A 17,874-nucleotide genomic window follows, 5' to 3' on the forward strand; every position below is an offset into this window, starting at 1 on the left:
TTATATTTTGTAATATTTGATTTACCACAATTCTGTATATTTTATTTTCCAGAGAATTGATATAATATTTTGAAAGAAAAATAAAGTTTTGATAGGAAATTAATTAATTAATTGGGGACAACCTAATAATCTAAACTTTTTTATATAAAAAATAAAATCAGTAGAGAATATAAGACCTAATTACAATACAACATTGCTCTAATAAGATAACATCTAATACAAAATTTTTGTAAAGAGGGATACTTTATATATATATATATATATATATATATATAATTGAGTGTTTATTTGGAATGGCGTTAGCAAAAGCTGCAATTCCAAATATGCCCTCGCATGGCAAAAGCTACAGCTGGTACAAGTTAAGAAATAAAAATGAGGGCACACAGAGGTATAGTTGTTGCCTCGGAAAGTGGCGTTCCCTTAGATCTCCACACAGCAGCCAGATTGAACAAACCCAGAGAACTCTTCAGGCACATTGATCTTTTCCAATTGCCCATTTTGCCCATCTTTCATTTCCACCATATAGAACCCTTGGGGTGCACCTGGGCTATCCGACCCGGCAACCATGACCTGAGAACCGAACATGATCCCACGTACCGCAACCCGAACCGCCGGGTCCAAGTCAGCCCAACTCATCAATCTCCCATCCTTCCCTGCCCCAACACTAGATCTCGGGCACCGCCCTGGAATCCACGCCTCCTTCACCCGCCTCCACTGACCCGACCTGAATTCGTAGACCTCTGCACTTTCCTCAAATTCCCCTTGATTGTCGGTCCTATATCCACTAACCGCCCAAAACTCATCCCCAATCACCACCCCCTCACACTCATCTCTCTCTTGACTCATCTGATTCAACTCGGTCCACTCCTCCTTGCTCACGTCATAAACCCACCCGGTTTTCAACGCGTTCTTATTCTCATCATGCCCACCCACAACATAAATCCGACCCGAATATGCCCCCATAGCAAAAAAGGACCTCTTTGATGGCATCTCCTTCCCTTCTCTCCACTTCCTTGTCGTAAAGTCATACACAAAAACATGACTCACCTGTTCATAACTCACCGGGTCCCACCCTCCCATGACCACGAGCTTCCCCTCACAGCTTGCCAATTGACAAAACAAAGGCAACCCGTTTGGATACTTGGGTACCGGGTCAAGCCTCTGCCATGTCTGACTCACTGAATCAAACACAGTGATCCCAAAACTAGGCGAGTTACCTGGTTTCGATCCTTGCGAAACATCAGCCCTGTGAGCAGCTTGAACAAGACAAGCAACCTTATGGGTGTACCCCAGTTTCTTTCTATGGTAATAAAAATCCTTGCTTTCCAGTAATTCACGCCATTGCTTGCAGACTTGGGATGCAACTCTGTGAGCCGTGTAAGGCAACCGAGTCATGCACTCAAGACCAAGTTCTTGAGGCAAACTCGGGATAAACTCAGTGAACAAAGTACTTTCCATTTATAGGAAGTTTATCGAGCTCTGGAAGATTTCTCTCTGTTTGTAGTTTGCACTTTACAGTGTCTGTTAATCAGACCACATCAAATGTCAGTATTTATAGACAGAACAGAAACACTAGCTTAGGTAAGAGATCACGACACGTGTCAGTATAACAAAATATATCTCAAAGTTGTTAAAATTACTAACGATATTAATCGTATTTAACGTGCTAAATTATATTAAAAATTTAAAATTAGTAAAATTAAATTTAACTCGTGTAAAATTGATAAACTTGATCTGATTTTACAAGTTTGCTAAATTTATGATATGAATCAAGTCAAGTTTAAATTTAATCTTAAAATGTTTGTTGATTAGTTTTATGAGATTGAACATATCTTTCAAACTGTATATTGGATAAAACTGAAATTTTATAAGGAAATATTAGATACATGAAAATATATTGTGGTAAATTTTCAAGTCAATGGAGTTAGGAAATATAATATTTCAGATGGTCAAATTTAGTAAACTAATATTATCAAATATGTCAAACAATACATTCGTGTACTGTTTGGGACATATCTAAAACTACCGATGAAATTTTGCTTTGATTAAAGTTGGGATAGAAACTAGACATCTGAAACTTTTCAACCATATATCGTAAGCCTAATAATTCATCCAAACGAGAGAGAACGACATGTTTGAACTTAGAACTCAAATCTGCCAAGAATATACAAAAATTGGAGATTCAGGCTACATGGAAAAATTTTAATATGAAGATTTTTTTATTCTATTTTTTTATTTAATTTTAAATAATTTTTTTAATTTAAATTTTTTCTAGCGCATTAGACATTGTTTAGGTGTTTATTTCATTATTGAATTTATGTTATTTAATTACTAATTTAAACTCATTAGCTTGCAACTCAAAAAGGATATATCAAAACTTATTGTGATGGAAACAACCAAGTTTTAACTAGGTTTATATTGAGAAATTTTGTTCTGAGACTTTTTATTTCTTCATATAATTAATTTATACTATCTATTTCTCTCATTTTATTTAGATCACTATTGATTACAATATTGTTGACTTATTTTATTAGATTTTAATGTAATTTAATTTCTTAACTAAAATTATCAATATATAATTAGTTAAAAAAATTATTTACGATTTTATAATTTTATGATCTGAATTTACGATCTAAGTGTATGTTGTATTTTTTGTATCATGTCAAAAAAGAGTTTTTGACAACCTTGCTCAACACAAACTTTTTATTAATTTTTCTAGATTTTGTTTTAAGAAAATTTATGGTTTCTAATGAGTAAAGATTAATAATTATTTTTTAAAACCTGCTTTCCAGAGGAATAGATAAATGATAAAATAAAAAATTAAATCCAAAAATTATACAAAAAAATATTTTCATTTACACTGAAGAATATATATTTTATTAATTTTCTTTTTGTGATTCTCTTTAGAGTAAATATAAATAATTACTTTTTAAAAAATAATATAGTTAAACCTATAAAACTACACAAAAGGTTAGCTTTATATATGTATGTACGTATGTATGTATAAAGTAACGAGCTCCGCACCAGGGCTGAAACCCTGTCTCAAGGAAACAATAGCCCCCCGTTACGGCGAGAAGATCCTAACAAACGGCAATGAGATGTTTTTACAAATTAAATAGATTACTTATATTATAATAAAAAATATTTTCTTAAGTAAATATAATGTATATTCAAATTAATGTTTTTACGATAATATATAATTAAATTAAAAGCATGAAATGGAAAATCTAGTTATAAAATGGTGGATTTTTATTTTAACATGATTTTATTTTATTATTACTGGTTGCTAAAACCAATGGATAAGATGGAGGTGCCAGCTTACGTGGTACAATTTGGGTGTGACATGATGAGAAAGAGCAGCACGCGTATACGTGGACGTCTAAGAATTTACTTGATTAATCATGTTTGATGACTAGCTGACACGTGTTGGGTAGTGGATGATTCTTTGATCGGGACTTGAATTTGATCTTTGGATTTTTGTCCTTGAGAGGATGAATCTGAAACCTTTTCAATTATTGATGGTGTTATGTGTTAATTTTCCAATATTAATTACTAGTTATCATGGTTGAGTAAAAAAGGAAACATAATTTACCTTTTAATTATTGTCATTATCTATCACAGTCCTTCTTTTAATTATTCATATAAATGCTTGGCATCATCTTCACTAATTAAATGTCAAATCTCTATCCTTTCTAGAAACTAATGGATGTGTTATATATGCATGACTTATGCTTACCATGGTTATAATATTCAATTCAATGGTGGATTTGGTTTAAAAATCGAGTAATCATGAATCAAGGGTTAATCTTAAATTGATTTAAGTCAACCTTTTTTAAAAAAACAAATAATGTTATTTTAAATGAAAAAATATTAATTAAGAGGATGATGATGAAAATAACTCAATTTAAGGATAGCGAGAAAGAAGCTATGATATTTAATTTGTTAATTTGAAGTTTAGTATAAAGATAATGTTATTTATATATATTATAAAAAAAACATATAAAAAACATTAAATTTAATATTTATTTAGATAAGAAATACTTTGAGAAGCAGATTAAATCACAAAAGCTAACGTGTTAGTTTTCATATTACTTTTACTGATTTTTTCCCCCTTCTAATTAGTAAGGCAATCTAACTTGTTTTGAAAAAAAATAATCAATCATATCATAATAGTAAAATAAAAAAATTATAATAAAGTAGCTACTAATTAGTTAGTTGATAATTTATAGAAAGTTTAATTTAATTCAATATATAATAATAAGGGTATCTTGAATTCATATTAACCTGATATATATATTCAGAGTTAATCTTAAATTTTTAATTTATAAAATCAAAAACTAAAATAAATCTTTTAATTAACTATCAAATCAATAATCCAGTTTATCCAAAAACATTTTTCTTCTTATGTCTAGTTTTGGATGGGATCAAACTAATGGGGAAGCAATCATTAAGGAACCAATAGTTAAGGAAAAGGAAATGTTTTCTAGAACTTCAAATCTTGTTTTGTTCTAGAGCATTTTGCTTGATTCTAGACGAGAGTGATGCCAATCATTTTCATTTTTTTTAAAAAAAATTATTGCTTTGTTTAAATTCAAGTTCAATTCATGCAATCTTGTTCATGGTTATCTTTGCTTTCTCCTTTCCTTTCCCTTTCACTTTCCCCTTTCTTATCCTTTTTATGTTCTTTTGCCGACCAAAGATAAAGTTTCGACAACTCATAGGTGTCTTATTCGAAGGGTTAAGATCATTTGTACGCATAATGTGTGTCGATAAATACGAGGATAAACACGTCATTCTGTCACCAAGGACACGAGAAAAATGCTTTAACACTTTCGTGTAATTGCTTGGTTACCTAAAATATTTTTTCTTTTCTTTTTTGTTTTCATTTGAATTTTTTTTAATGATTAGGTTCTTTTGCTTTTCATTTTAACCATTGTAGTTAACAAAATGTTAATTTTTGCAAACATCATTCCATTGGTAAGCATTGCATATCAAAAAACCACCGGTAAATATGGCTTTGAGTTGATGAATATGACATATGAAAAAACTATATATAATTGATGTAATCCAAGAACCATAGCCTTCAAAATACAGCTACTCTAAGTTAAACATGTTCATGTAAAATAACAAGCTTTTTCTTTTTTGTTTTAATGTATGTAATAAAATAGAATCTTACCATCCATTTTATATACGAAATAAATAGAATGGATTTGTCGATATACCTAGTAATTGAACCATGAATCTCCATGTTCTAGTTCTCCATACCGGACTGTAACCGTCATAAGAAATGCTTAGACATCACGTGTTGGATATAAGCTTTCCAGATAGTCTTCGAGACAAGCGGAGGTCTAAAATCCCTCCACATAACCAGGTCTTCGGATCCCAGCCTGGAGGACCTCTTTCTTGTGCATATTTTTTTTGTGCCTCATACCAGAAATCACACAGCATGTATGGTAGAAATAAATTATCGGTTAAGATAATAAAAATTAAAATAAAAATATAACATTTTGAATTTTTACCTAATGGCGATATGATTCTTTTACACCTTCCTAACAACAACGTTATCAGCCTCCTCACAGTAAAAGTTTTCGTTGCACATCAATTTTGTAAAATAATTAGTTCATTGAAATTAAAAAAACTGATCAAATTAAAATAATAATAAAAATTGTGTATGTACATACCAACCTTGAACTTTCCAAACCAAGCATCAATCATAGGCTTCCATTTAGGATTTTTAAAAACTTGACTCCATTGAAACAAAGGCATTTCCATCAACAATTTCATCGTTGATGTTATTATATGAACAACCTACACATTTATAAACCTAAGATTCTATTCGTTCATTAAAACTAATTATTCAAAAATTATTCATTGTTTATTTTTTAAACTTAAAAAAAAAAAAAACAAGCTTATGAGTTTCTACCACGCAATGTACTTTTTAGTATATAGATCTTGCTCAAAAAGCACATCTTCTTTGCGAGGTGGCATCGCACTCAACAAGCTTATGACAAGACAGGGTGCATAGTCATGGTCAGCATCCAGCTACTCATAGTTTTCGAAGTGTCCCTGAAAGAACCAACATGGTTTGTGTCTGTATCATTCACTAAGACCTTATCTTCTTCATCCGAACAAGCTAAAGCATAGAATATCTTTCTTAAATTTCTATATATAGATATGTAGTCAACAATATATTTTATTAACTAGCTTTCAAGTTACTAATCTTTCTTGAGTTTCTATCTACAGATATCTCAAAATTTCAATATTTGTCAAGTAGGATAATTTCATTTTAAAAAGAAAACACTAATATTTCTTGTAAATAAATGATTGCATTCTATAAGATTTTCTGCTCAAGTTGGGTTCTTGAGTACACATCATGCTTTAAAAGCTTAAAACCACATTCAAGGACCGATTGGAGTCATTCAAGATTAATCTAATTTTTTAAAAAGATTAAAATAATATTGGTTTGATAATTTTTTTTAAAATCAATTATGAGTTTTAACTGGTTTTTTATCGGATCCTTTCCCCATTTAATGCATTAGCTAGTGCTGTACTTTGCCGGTTTTTTTTTTTTTTGAAAAAATGAAATTTTGAGACTCCAAAGTCCAAAGTCCAACCTTATAACAAGTGGCTAAATCCTTTCATATTTCGAAAGGCCTACGATTTCCAGCTATATATTGGCTCCTTCATGCATTAAATATTCTCTACCAATAAATTTCGTTTTGCTGGCTAAAATCATCAAGTCAACCTTTAATCAATGCTCCCTGTTGGAGTTTTCTTTGGGGATACGTTTGAAAATTCTGCAACTATGGGATCATGTGCTACACACACACACACACACACTTCCAAAATGTATTAATTATCACTTTTGACTGAAAAATATAACACAACTAGCCTCTCTCTTTTTTTTTTTTGATGAAATTTGAAATTGTGTTATCTATTTATCAATTCTTCCACTATATATGCCTATGCCTCTTATGGCTTGAATATTTATTTAGAGGATAGTGACTAGCTAGGACTTGAAAATCAATTTATGGCAAGAGGGAGGCAACTGTAACATGCCACTTCTAATCTGCTTCCTAATTTCAATAATTAGGATTGAAGAAAAGATTAGCACATTGAATCAGCCACAGGTTAATTATATATTCTCAAATTAAACTGCGATTAAATTTTCCTAATTGATTCAATCATATGCATACCATCTCAAACTTATCATTATCCTATAGTTTAAGATCAATCAATTGATTGCTTCTATTTTTTATTTAATTATTGTTCGCCATCTAGTCCACAGTTCAATTCAATCTATCTTCTTTTTTTCTTATTTAGATTTCGGCGGACGGCACCAATCGAACACTTTCAAGAAAAATTAATAATCTCAACTCAATAACGTATCAAGGAAGGAGATTCACAACTTTTTCTTGGTTTGTTTATCTGTTTTATCATTTTCTTCTAGTTGCTAGAGCGTGCTTTCTACATCGAGAATCACAATTATATATGGTGACGAGAGAACAATAGGATAAGAAGAAATGATTTGACTCCATTGCTCGGTGAAAAAGCAAAGTTCTCTTGTCTGGGCACATCCTTAAATTGGTATCTAGTTGTCTTTCTGTTCTTTAAGTCTTGGATCTTTTCTTATCCAGTTATCCTCTTCTACTGTTTTTCAACTGAACACTATGTTTTGGAGCCATACTTGACCATTTTACGAGGCTGCTAAAAGCTTCTAAGAAAGGACTATGGTAAGACTGTGATAGGTGGTTGAAAGGCGGAAACGACTTGGTTTGAACAGTTAGAACAAGTTATTTAATTAGTAGGGTTGGGAATTCTTCAATGCCTAAATTAGTTTAGGTAGAAGACGGGAGTCTTTATGAGGTTTAGATGCCTCGAATATTCTAGTTCTCGCAAGTGAAAGAAAATAAAGTCTTTTTTCCATCTCTCTAAATGATGGCTTATCTTGGAATTTACATAGCCTTTAAACCTATGTCTATGTATGTGTCTGTGCAATGTTTAGGATGAACAATTTGTTTGCCACTTGCAGTTTTGGACTCCTTTATGACAAGGCTCGGAGTGATAACAAGTCACTGTAAAAACTGTTTTAATTCTTGGTTTTTTCTTGAATATCTGAATACCAAAGCAAGCTTTAAACCTGTCAAATACAAGCAAGAGTACTAATTCAGTGACTCAACATGTTGATCTGATGAGAATTTTAACTTAATTGAAACCCAATATAGAGGAGATTTTTATTTTTTAAAAATGTATTAGATCGATATAAATGATGCACAATCTTAAAGTTATATGAAGAAATAAACCCAGTATCAGTTCATATATGTTATAAGTTGATTCAAGGACATATCTAATCATCCAATTTATATATTCATCCATCCTTGATTGCGTTCCAAACCTATAAATCTTATAAATTAAGTTTAAAACATATTTATGAACTAAAACGCCATCGAATTGAATAAAGGTTGATAAAAATACTGATGAACATCAATAAAATTTCAAATGTTTAATTAGAACTACTATTGTATTATGTAATTTATGTATCATGATCAGAAGATCGAATTGTGAGATTTATAGTTTGAAGTCTAAAACATTTCAAAGAGATGGATAACATTTATAGCAACTTCCATTTTATTTACAACTTTTTTTTACTAATATATAAGCATTCTAAAAAGAGCTATAATAGAGAATTTGTATTATAATATTTGCGTGGTGAAATATTGACTATAGTTAAGGTATGTGGTGTGACCATATTAAGTGAAAATTATTTGTGTTGCTTGTTATTCTATCTTTCTTTCTAATAATGTGTTTAATTGCGATCCACGAGAACAATTCTTCACCCTAATATTCTTAATAAATTAATAAACTTACTCTCCTTTAATATATAATACCCAAGTCAATGCCTTTGTCATCAAGAATATATATATATATATATATATATATATATATATATATATATATATATATATATATATATATATATATATCAGACATTTGAACTTTCTCCTTGGATTTTTGCCGACTTTTTTAGCATGCTTTATGGAAAAGTACTATCTTTCCAATTATACGCTCCTTAAGGTTCATGATTAGAATGCACTGCAGGTTTCTCATTAAAATTAACTTCATGCATGCACCTGTAAATCGATCGCTCTGGCCCTAAATAATGAATAATTGCCCATCCCTGCAAGTTACCGACCCTGAAACGAAGGGTAAGGCCTGAAGTTACCATTTAGCGTTGGGGCAAGCAGTGCATGTTTTCTCCATGAATGTCAGCTAGCATTTGGCACATGGTGCTGCTAAGTTATTGGGCTCAGATTTGGATAGCTTTTCTGAGAAGAAGAAGACAACATTTCTTGTTTTGCTCAATCCAGTAAATCACTTCAAAAAAAGAAGACAGAGAGAGATTGGCATCCTCTCTCTTTCGAGCCTGGGGCTTCTTTCTTTATTCACTTGATACATGACTCAATGAGTAGAGAAAGAACCGACTCCTTGCCTCTAATTAACCATAGAAATTTAAACAAATAATAAAGTCAAATAACTACAAAACTGAAGTTTCAATCAACAATATTAGTGATGTCTCTTCAAATCTGTAAAGTGTCACCGACTTGGATTGATTGGCTAAAGGAAAGAAAGAACCTCAATAACTGAGACAAGTTGATTGAGACTAAAAGCACTTCTCTTTTACCATTCCGACGATGACTTTTTGGCCGAAAGCTTACATCTTGATGTCAAGATCGTGTCCTTTTCTCCAAATGGTCCTTCCATTCGTCTAGAATTGTCATTTTATATCAATCTTAAGCTAATTTTGGCCAAGTAACGACGATCACGAAGAAAGAGATGTTGATCTTGTTGATGAATCGTCATCACACAGTGCTCCCTTAATTTGTGATTTTATTTTTTATTTTGTTTTTTTAAAGGGGATTAATTGGGTAACAAACACTGCATTTGTGCAATAATTTGTGTACGTATCAAGACATAAATGAATGGTTAAAATCAATAACTAGAATTAATGTATAAAATTAAATTCAAAATTAGTTTAATCAGCTATTGTTAAAAATATAAAATTACAAAATCCTATAAAATCTATATCTATTAACTTTTTTTTGTGTGCTTAATGTGTGTAGTATAGTGGTGTAATATTCTTTTCAAAAATACCTTTCACTTAAAAATATATCAAAATAATTATTTTTTTTAATTTTTAATATTAGCATATTAAAATTATAAAAAAAACATTAATTTGATACTTTTTTAAATGAAATATACTTTTTAAATTCATAAAAAAGAAGCTATTATACTTTTAAACACTTAATAATAAAAAGAATCTTCAAATCAATTTATAAGTCAATTAAGATTTTCTTTAAAAAAATATTATTAAAAACACATCATATATCTTTATAGTATCGTTCTACAAACATCAATATAATATATTACTTGGCATTCATTGCATATTCGTACGAGCCCTTAAAACTAAATTAATTTAAGAAAAGATTTTCCTGTTGCCCTGCAGTAGCTATTCAACCAGTTAATGGCCAGAGAGTGGGCTCGTATGATCTGTAAATTATGGTCTCGACCCTTGATAAATGAATAGATCAGTTTACTACTGATCAAAGAAACCAGCACAAAAAGTATTTCTTGATAAAAATTTCAAAGCGTACTCCACGAATTGTAATATCTATGTTTGTGGGCTATAATTTTGAGAGCATGACCTTTCCCAATATCAAATCAAAGATTTCAGTTTATAAATCATCATTCATCACCTTGTAGCTTATACTTCCAAATTATCAAGAAATAAACACATTAAGCAGTATATCATCATGCATATTTAAGTTCATTTATAATTATACTTTCAGATTGTGATTTTGCAGTTCATTGACAGAGAACATTGAGAGAAGAAAATGAAGGATATAAGTAATTATGGAAGACTACGATAAATTAATCAATTGCTACTAGTTATACTATTTAGCTCACATCCATCGTGCTTAATGTTTCAAGAGCTTGAAAATTAATTACTTAAAAAAATTGTTTGGTACCATAAATTTTAAGTGACATGAGTGATCTCTCAAGATCTTTGTGAATTGCATCATAAGCACCCTATGGCCTGTAGAATCAAGCAGTCTGCAGGGCTGCAGAAAAATGGGGTTTCTTTCAGATTATTAACCATGGAGTTTCCATTGAAGTACTTGAGAATGTCAAGGAAGCAACTCATCAGTTCTTCAGGTTACCAGCAGAGGAAAAGAGGAAGTATTTAAAAGAGTTTTCTCCTTCTAAAACATGCGGTTTGGGCCGGCGTGTTTGGGAGTGTGGTTGTAGTTGTTTTTCAAAATATTTTTCACTTGAAAATATATTAAAATAACATATTTTTTATTTTTTAAAAATAATTTTTGACATCAACACATTAAAATTATTTAAAAAAACTAAAAAATATTAATTTAAATAAAGAAAAAAATAATAAAAAATTTAATTTTTTTTAAAAATAATTTTAAAATACAAAAACAAAGCTTAGAAACTAGAGCCCGCAACAGTTGCGTGTTCCCAAGCAAGCTCTTAGTCCGGAAGCTGAGATGGCTTTAGAGGGAAAGATTACATTAGCTTCTTTTATGTCACCCAGGCTTCTGTATTGTGCCTTCTATTTGCAAGTAGTATTTTTTTTTTTTTAACTTTTCACAAGTTGCCCATGCATAATGATAAATTAAGTTTTTATTGGTATATCTTTATCAAAAAATATCAGATCAAGAAAAAATTACGAGTATAAATTTTCAGGAAAACAAGCACGCCTCAGTAAAGGCACACTAATCTGACACTAGCCATACCCGACACGCTAGGCTTGGTAGTGTGTCAGGCCCCGAGAAAGACACAATTGGGTTTGGCAGTGTGCTAATCCCCGAGCATGCTGGGTCTAGTGCTGGTCAAACCCAAGAGATGATTGGGTCTAACACCATCAATTTTATAGATTTTTTAATAAAATCATGGAAGAATTATTTCTCAACAAATAAACTTAATTAAATAAGTCTATACTCCACCAAGACTTTTAAGTGTGTTAAAGTCTTTAATGGCTAGCCATAACACCGTCTTTTAGCTGCATAAAATAAGTGAAATACAACTTACAATATAAATATTCAAAATATCACGAAGATAAAGTTACACTTCAATCTCTTCTCTATACAAAATGACAAAATTCATGGGTTATAAATACACCATGAGACCTTCAAAATAAAGATTCACAATCTTTATTCTCTACTGCATACATATTTTTAGAGCATTTATCTCTAAAATATTATTGTATTTTCTCTCTAAAAAGATATTTATTTAAGCATTGAAGAGTCTCCATCTTCACAAAAAAAGACTTTTTGCAAGTACTAGTCATAAGCTACTTTGGCTTACCAAACACAAGTTATCAACCACCTTAGTTAGGACAAATAGATGAGATTGTTAGGACAAATTGATTAATTAATTATCCAACCCGAGAATCCTATTCCTAAACTACTTGAATTTTTAGGATATTATCAATGATGTCGTCTATGAGAAATTAATCAAAAAGTCTTTGGTTTTTTTCTAAAGCATGCTTTTGATATTTTCAAACCCAGGTAGGATGTAAGACAAGTCTTCTTGTTGTTGTAGATACTCTTGTCCAAATAGAACTTCAACAACTCTTCAATTAGATTTGACTTCTCACCAAGAGAGTGTTAACTACTCAAGGTGAGATAAACAAATTTAGACTATGTTTTGTCAACTTCACAAATGATGGAGCCTTGTGATTTTTATCAGAAGGCATTATAGATGGGCTGATGAAGAATCTGAATGTGACTGAATTTTGATGAAACAAAAGAATCCCTCTTAATGGGGTATGAAAGGATTAAACCTTAACTACTATCCGATTTGTCCAAACCCTGAGCAAACAGCAGGAATTGGCCGCCACTCGGACAGCCCTCCACCAGGATGATGTTGGTGGACTTTACGTCCGAGGAGACGATGATTACTGGATTCATGTTCCTCCTGTTAACGGATATTAAAAAAAATAAAAAAAATTCTATCTTTATTCTGATCAATAACTACACTTTTATATATATATATATATATATATATATATATATATATATATATAATGGTCAGGAATATCAGTAGACTTAACCGAGACTAAATACTATACTTTCCCATAACATTAAGGATGTAATTAACTTTACATTAATATGGTCTACTTAGGTTTAAATTCAGGATACAATCAGTCACAAATTGAGCTTCCTCGAGGTACGACATCTTCCCACCCTTTAAAAAAATCAACGAAAGTAGACAATAAGAAAAATAACAACGCTATCTAGGAGTTATTACTAGGCTTGATTCCTAATTGCATTAAGGTCCTTAGGGCAATTTCTTGGAAATGGATATCACAAAAGATCAAAAACATTTTCATTAATTGCGCTAATTAATATAGAAAATCATTGCTTAATTTCGGAAGGAATATATAGCAGGCAAATCAATGAAACTCTTGCTATGCCTGGCTGACCTTGTTTGGGGTGAAATCTATCTAAATTAAAGAACCTTTAGGAAATACATACATACATACATATATATATATATATATATATTATTAGGTTAATTTTATTTTTATAAAATTATATCACTTACATGACTGATTTAGTTAATTTAAATGAAGAAAAAAATTAAATAAAATAAGAGATTGAAAGCTCGATCATTTTATAAAAAGAGAGACTGAAATGAAAAGGAAAAAAATTAGAGCAGTTTTTTTTTTTGGCGAGGAGATATCTCTGAATATCCATCTGGCATTGTAAGCGCCCAATGGCCTGCATGGCCGACCCAATCACTTTTTGGGTATTTCACTATATATGCTGCACAATTATACTCATTCCATCGAGTTGCCATAGCCTCTAAACCCCTATACAAATAAATATTCTAGCTAATCGATCAATCAAGTTCTAGCTAGCTTGCTAGCTTGCACAAAGATTATCAAGTTCAAAGAAAAGAAAAATCCCAAAAGACTATGGCATCCATCTTTAAGAATTTCTTTGCCTTTTCTATTACAACTTTTTTGTGTTTTAGTTTGTATATACCCTTGCTCGTCCGCATCTGCTCAAGAATCAGGAACTGCAACCTTCAACACACCTCCATACCTACCTTCGTAAGAATTTTCTTCATCCCTATAATATATGTAATTAGCCGTATATTATTCTTTCCCGGCTAATTCGTAAACAAATTGAACATTATGGGATCATATTGGACTCGCTCAGAATTATTTATTATTGCTAATTTCCTCCCAAAAACAAATCTTGATATGTCTTTGTTGCTTTGTGTATGCACTGACCCTATGGCCTGTATGTCTGGCCTTTCTCTTTAAATAAAGCACAACTTGAAACAAAATCCTGATTATATAATTAAGAAACTTCATATTAATTAATTTTCTCTCAAACTAAGACATAGAATTTAACAATATATTCCGCATAATGTTTTTGATGCCATATAGTGGTTCTAGCTTCAAAATTAACTTAATACCAATTATTTTTTCAATTATGTGCCGCGTAATTGATTAATGAAAATATTCACACTTCTATATGAAATAAATAAATAAAAAAAACCATATTGGATTCTTCCATCGGAATATACAAGGCCAGCTTAACCATCTACTCTCAAAGCCCACAACGCAAAACATGGATTTGCAAATAAAAAAAAACGATGGATTCTTGAACATGCATGTTCCATTGATAAATTTCACTTGTCAAATTTATAACCTCTAAGCATCATTCCTATACCAACCAGAAATTCATTTTCTTGTCATTTGTTGTTGCAATAACATCACAAATTGTCGGATACAAATATCAATGTCAGCTTTAGTAGTTTCCATTTCTTGTAACAAATTAAGAATACTGGTTGGGGACCTAAATGAAAGTAATTTTATAGAATAGGGACTAATTTTGATTTTTTTATTTGTAACGTGCTTCTTGCCTCATTCCCTCACTCAAACATCCATGCCGCGAGGTTGGCAAGCAAGAAGCAATTACTAATTAATTTTACCAAGTCAATCCAGCAATTTGGCATAATGAAATAAAAAGGATTAATTCAGTCACTGACAACTTCACCAAAAACCTACAGATTAGAATATAATAATTTTCAATGGATATCATCAGCATGAAATCTTAAAACAAAATAATGCACTAATAAAAAAATATTCGTTTAACTCAAGTTTTAGTTTTTATATATAAAAAAGAAAAAGAAAAACCAAAAACAACAATTAATATCTGTGTACAAATAGTGTCTTTACACAAAGTGGAAGGTCAAGAAAGGGTTATGGCACAATCTATGAGAGCCTCGAAGTTAATCTTAATAATCATGTGTGCTTAGAAGAATGCACATCAATGTGGGAATATCTCAAAGCAATGACTAAATTTGATTTGTTCATACAATTTTATTTTCTTTTTTTGGTTATGGGGGATCTTAATTATGCAATGACTTTGATTTGTTCATACAGTTCTCTATCCTTTCTTGATTATGGGATTTCTTGTATCAATGTTCAATTATTGGTAAGGCCATGAACTAGTGAAAAAAAAAGTTTATTGGCTAAGAATATATGCAACTCGCAAGTCCTTGATTTTTGAATTGATTGATTTAGCTAGCTTATTGGTTGGCATTAGTAAATTGGTAAGAGATTAATTACTTGTACCTTCTTTAATCTATTGTGTGTTTGTTTGGTATTAATCCATTTTATTTTTTATCTTTGAGGTAGTGTTTATTTTTGTGCTTCAATTTATTTTTTGAAGTGTTTTTCAAACAATTTTTTGTATGAAGAAACATCAAATTAATATTTTAATATTATTTATATCCATTAATTATTTCATGTATTTTTAATTAAAAAAATACACAATGCCATCACTGAGTATGTTTGATATTATTATGCTATGTTAGGTTTTAATTATTATATTATATAGAATTGTGAGTTGAAAAGAGTACAATAAATTGTTTTTTTTTTTTTAAAAAAAAAAAACTAGAATGTAGCTGCTTTGATTCAAAGCAAAATTATGTTCTTTAACGAAATACTATTTTTAGATAAAGCATAGGTAAAAACATATGCGATATGAAACATAAACACTATAAAATAATTTCATTAAAGGGGACCTAAGCCAACATAAATAATGAGATTGAGTAAAAAAACACTTGACAAACTAAACTAGCACCATGCATGTAAGGAATTAAGATTGAGCAGCATCAAGTCAACTTTGAGAAGGAAAAGGTGAGAAGGCGTGCAAGTTGCTAGGTGAGTTGGTGAGGAATTTATCAACTGAAAGAACATGTAGCAGAAGGCATGGAGACATCCTTAAACAGTACAGTATAAGTAGCAAAGCCCTGGAAGCTGATGGTACGCACTACATTTTCTACCTTGGTTGTCTTAGCTAGCTAGAAGCGTCCAAGCAATGGCTCCAACACTTGCAGTGTCATTCAATGAATCCTCAGATATCACTGAATTTGTCCTGAACAAAGGCAATGGAGTAAAGGGTCTCTCCGAAATGGGCCTCGAAAGCCTCCCCAAGCAATATATCCAACCCCTTGAGGAAAGAATGTGTGGTACCAAAATCATGTCCCATGAATCCATTCCCATCATTGACATGTCAAAATGGGATGACCCTAAAGTTGCTGAAGCAATCTGTGAGGCTGCAGAGAAATGGGGATTCTTCCAGATTATTAACCATGGAGTTCCCATTGAAGTACTTGAGAATGTTAAGGAAGCAACTCATCAGTTCTTCAGATTACCAGCAGAGGAAAAGAGGAAGTATTTAAAAGAGTTTTCTCCTTCTAACAACGTGCGGTTTGGCACAAGCTTTAGTCCTGAAGCTGAGAAGGCTTTAGAGTGGAAAGATTACCTTAGTCTCTTTTATGTCTCCGAGGATGAGGCTTCTGCGTTGTGGCCTGCGGTTTGCAAGTAATAAATATTTAACTTTGCACATTGCACATGCATATAACATTATTACTTGATTATAACGGCTATCAATTAATTTGTCGGCCTCGCGATTTTTTCTCTTTCAGGGATCAAGTGCTAGAGTACATGAAGAGATCAGAAACTGTTATCAGAAAGCTACTGGATGTGCTAATGAAGAATCTGAATGTGACTGAGATCGATGAGACAAAAGAATCCCTCTTAATGGGGTCTAAAAGGACTAACCTTAACTACTATCCGATTTGTCCAAACCCTGAGCTCACTGTAGGAGTTGGCCGCCACTCGGATGTCTCAACACTCACTTTCCTCCTCCAAGATGACATCGGTGGACTTTACGTGCGAGGGAACAATGATAGCTGGATTCCTGTTCCTCCTGTTAGCGGCTCCATTGTGATCAATGTTGGAGATGCCTTACAAATAATGAGCAATGGTCGATACAAGAGCATCGAGCACCGAGTTATTGCTAACGGAAGTAATAACAGGATTTCAGTTCCCATTTTCATCAACCCCATGCCATCAGACAAAATCTCTCCTTTCCCTGAAGTGCTAGCCGGTGGCGAGAAGGCCGTGTATAAGGAAGTTCTGTACTCGGATTACGTCAAGCATTTCTTCCGAAAAGCACATGATGGGAAGAAAACAATCGATTTGGCAAAGATATAATGCTCTCTTTTTTTTCCTTTCTTTCAGGGGTGTAACTTGTTTTGATACGACATGAGCAATGTGGTCTAATAAGGAGAAAGATTTAAGGGTTGAGGCCGGTCACAACATGTCAGAGACCAGCACTTCACCTGTGGATTATCTTGTACGCAGAAGTTTTACTTTACTGCTGCTTGTCTTATTTGAAAAGAAATTAAATGATTTTGCATGGTTTATATCCTTTATTGTGCAAGATATTATTCATTAAAGAGTTAAATCAGCATTCCTTTAGGCAACCTGCA

At 31.7% G+C, this 17,874-nt stretch overlaps 2 protein-coding genes across 2 annotated transcripts; one reads left to right on the forward strand and one right to left on the reverse strand.

The window, feature by feature from the left end:
• Window positions 1-103: 103 nt before the first annotated feature.
• On the reverse strand, window positions 104-1,536 carry LOC133684748 (F-box/kelch-repeat protein At1g15670-like). The gene has a single exon (XM_062106857.1). It carries the CDS (start codon window positions 1,456-1,458, stop codon window positions 421-423), a length of 1,038 nt encoding a protein of 345 aa, XP_061962841.1. The 5' UTR covers window positions 1,459-1,536; the 3' UTR covers window positions 104-420.
• Window positions 1,537-16,415: 14,879 nt separating this feature from the next.
• LOC133691396 (feruloyl CoA ortho-hydroxylase F6H1-3-like) lies at window positions 16,416-17,675 on the forward strand. Its single transcript, XM_062111887.1, has 2 exons — window positions 16,416-16,921; window positions 17,026-17,675. The coding sequence occupies exons 1-2, from the start codon at window positions 16,416-16,418 to the stop codon at window positions 17,594-17,596; spliced, it is 1,077 nt and encodes a 358-aa protein (XP_061967871.1). The 3' UTR covers window positions 17,597-17,675.
• Window positions 17,676-17,874: the final 199 nt, after the last annotated feature.

Source organism: Populus nigra, chromosome 1 (genome assembly GCF_951802175.1).
Source record: "Populus nigra chromosome 1, ddPopNigr1.1, whole genome shotgun sequence".
NCBI lineage: Eukaryota > Viridiplantae > Streptophyta > Magnoliopsida > Malpighiales > Salicaceae > Populus > Populus nigra.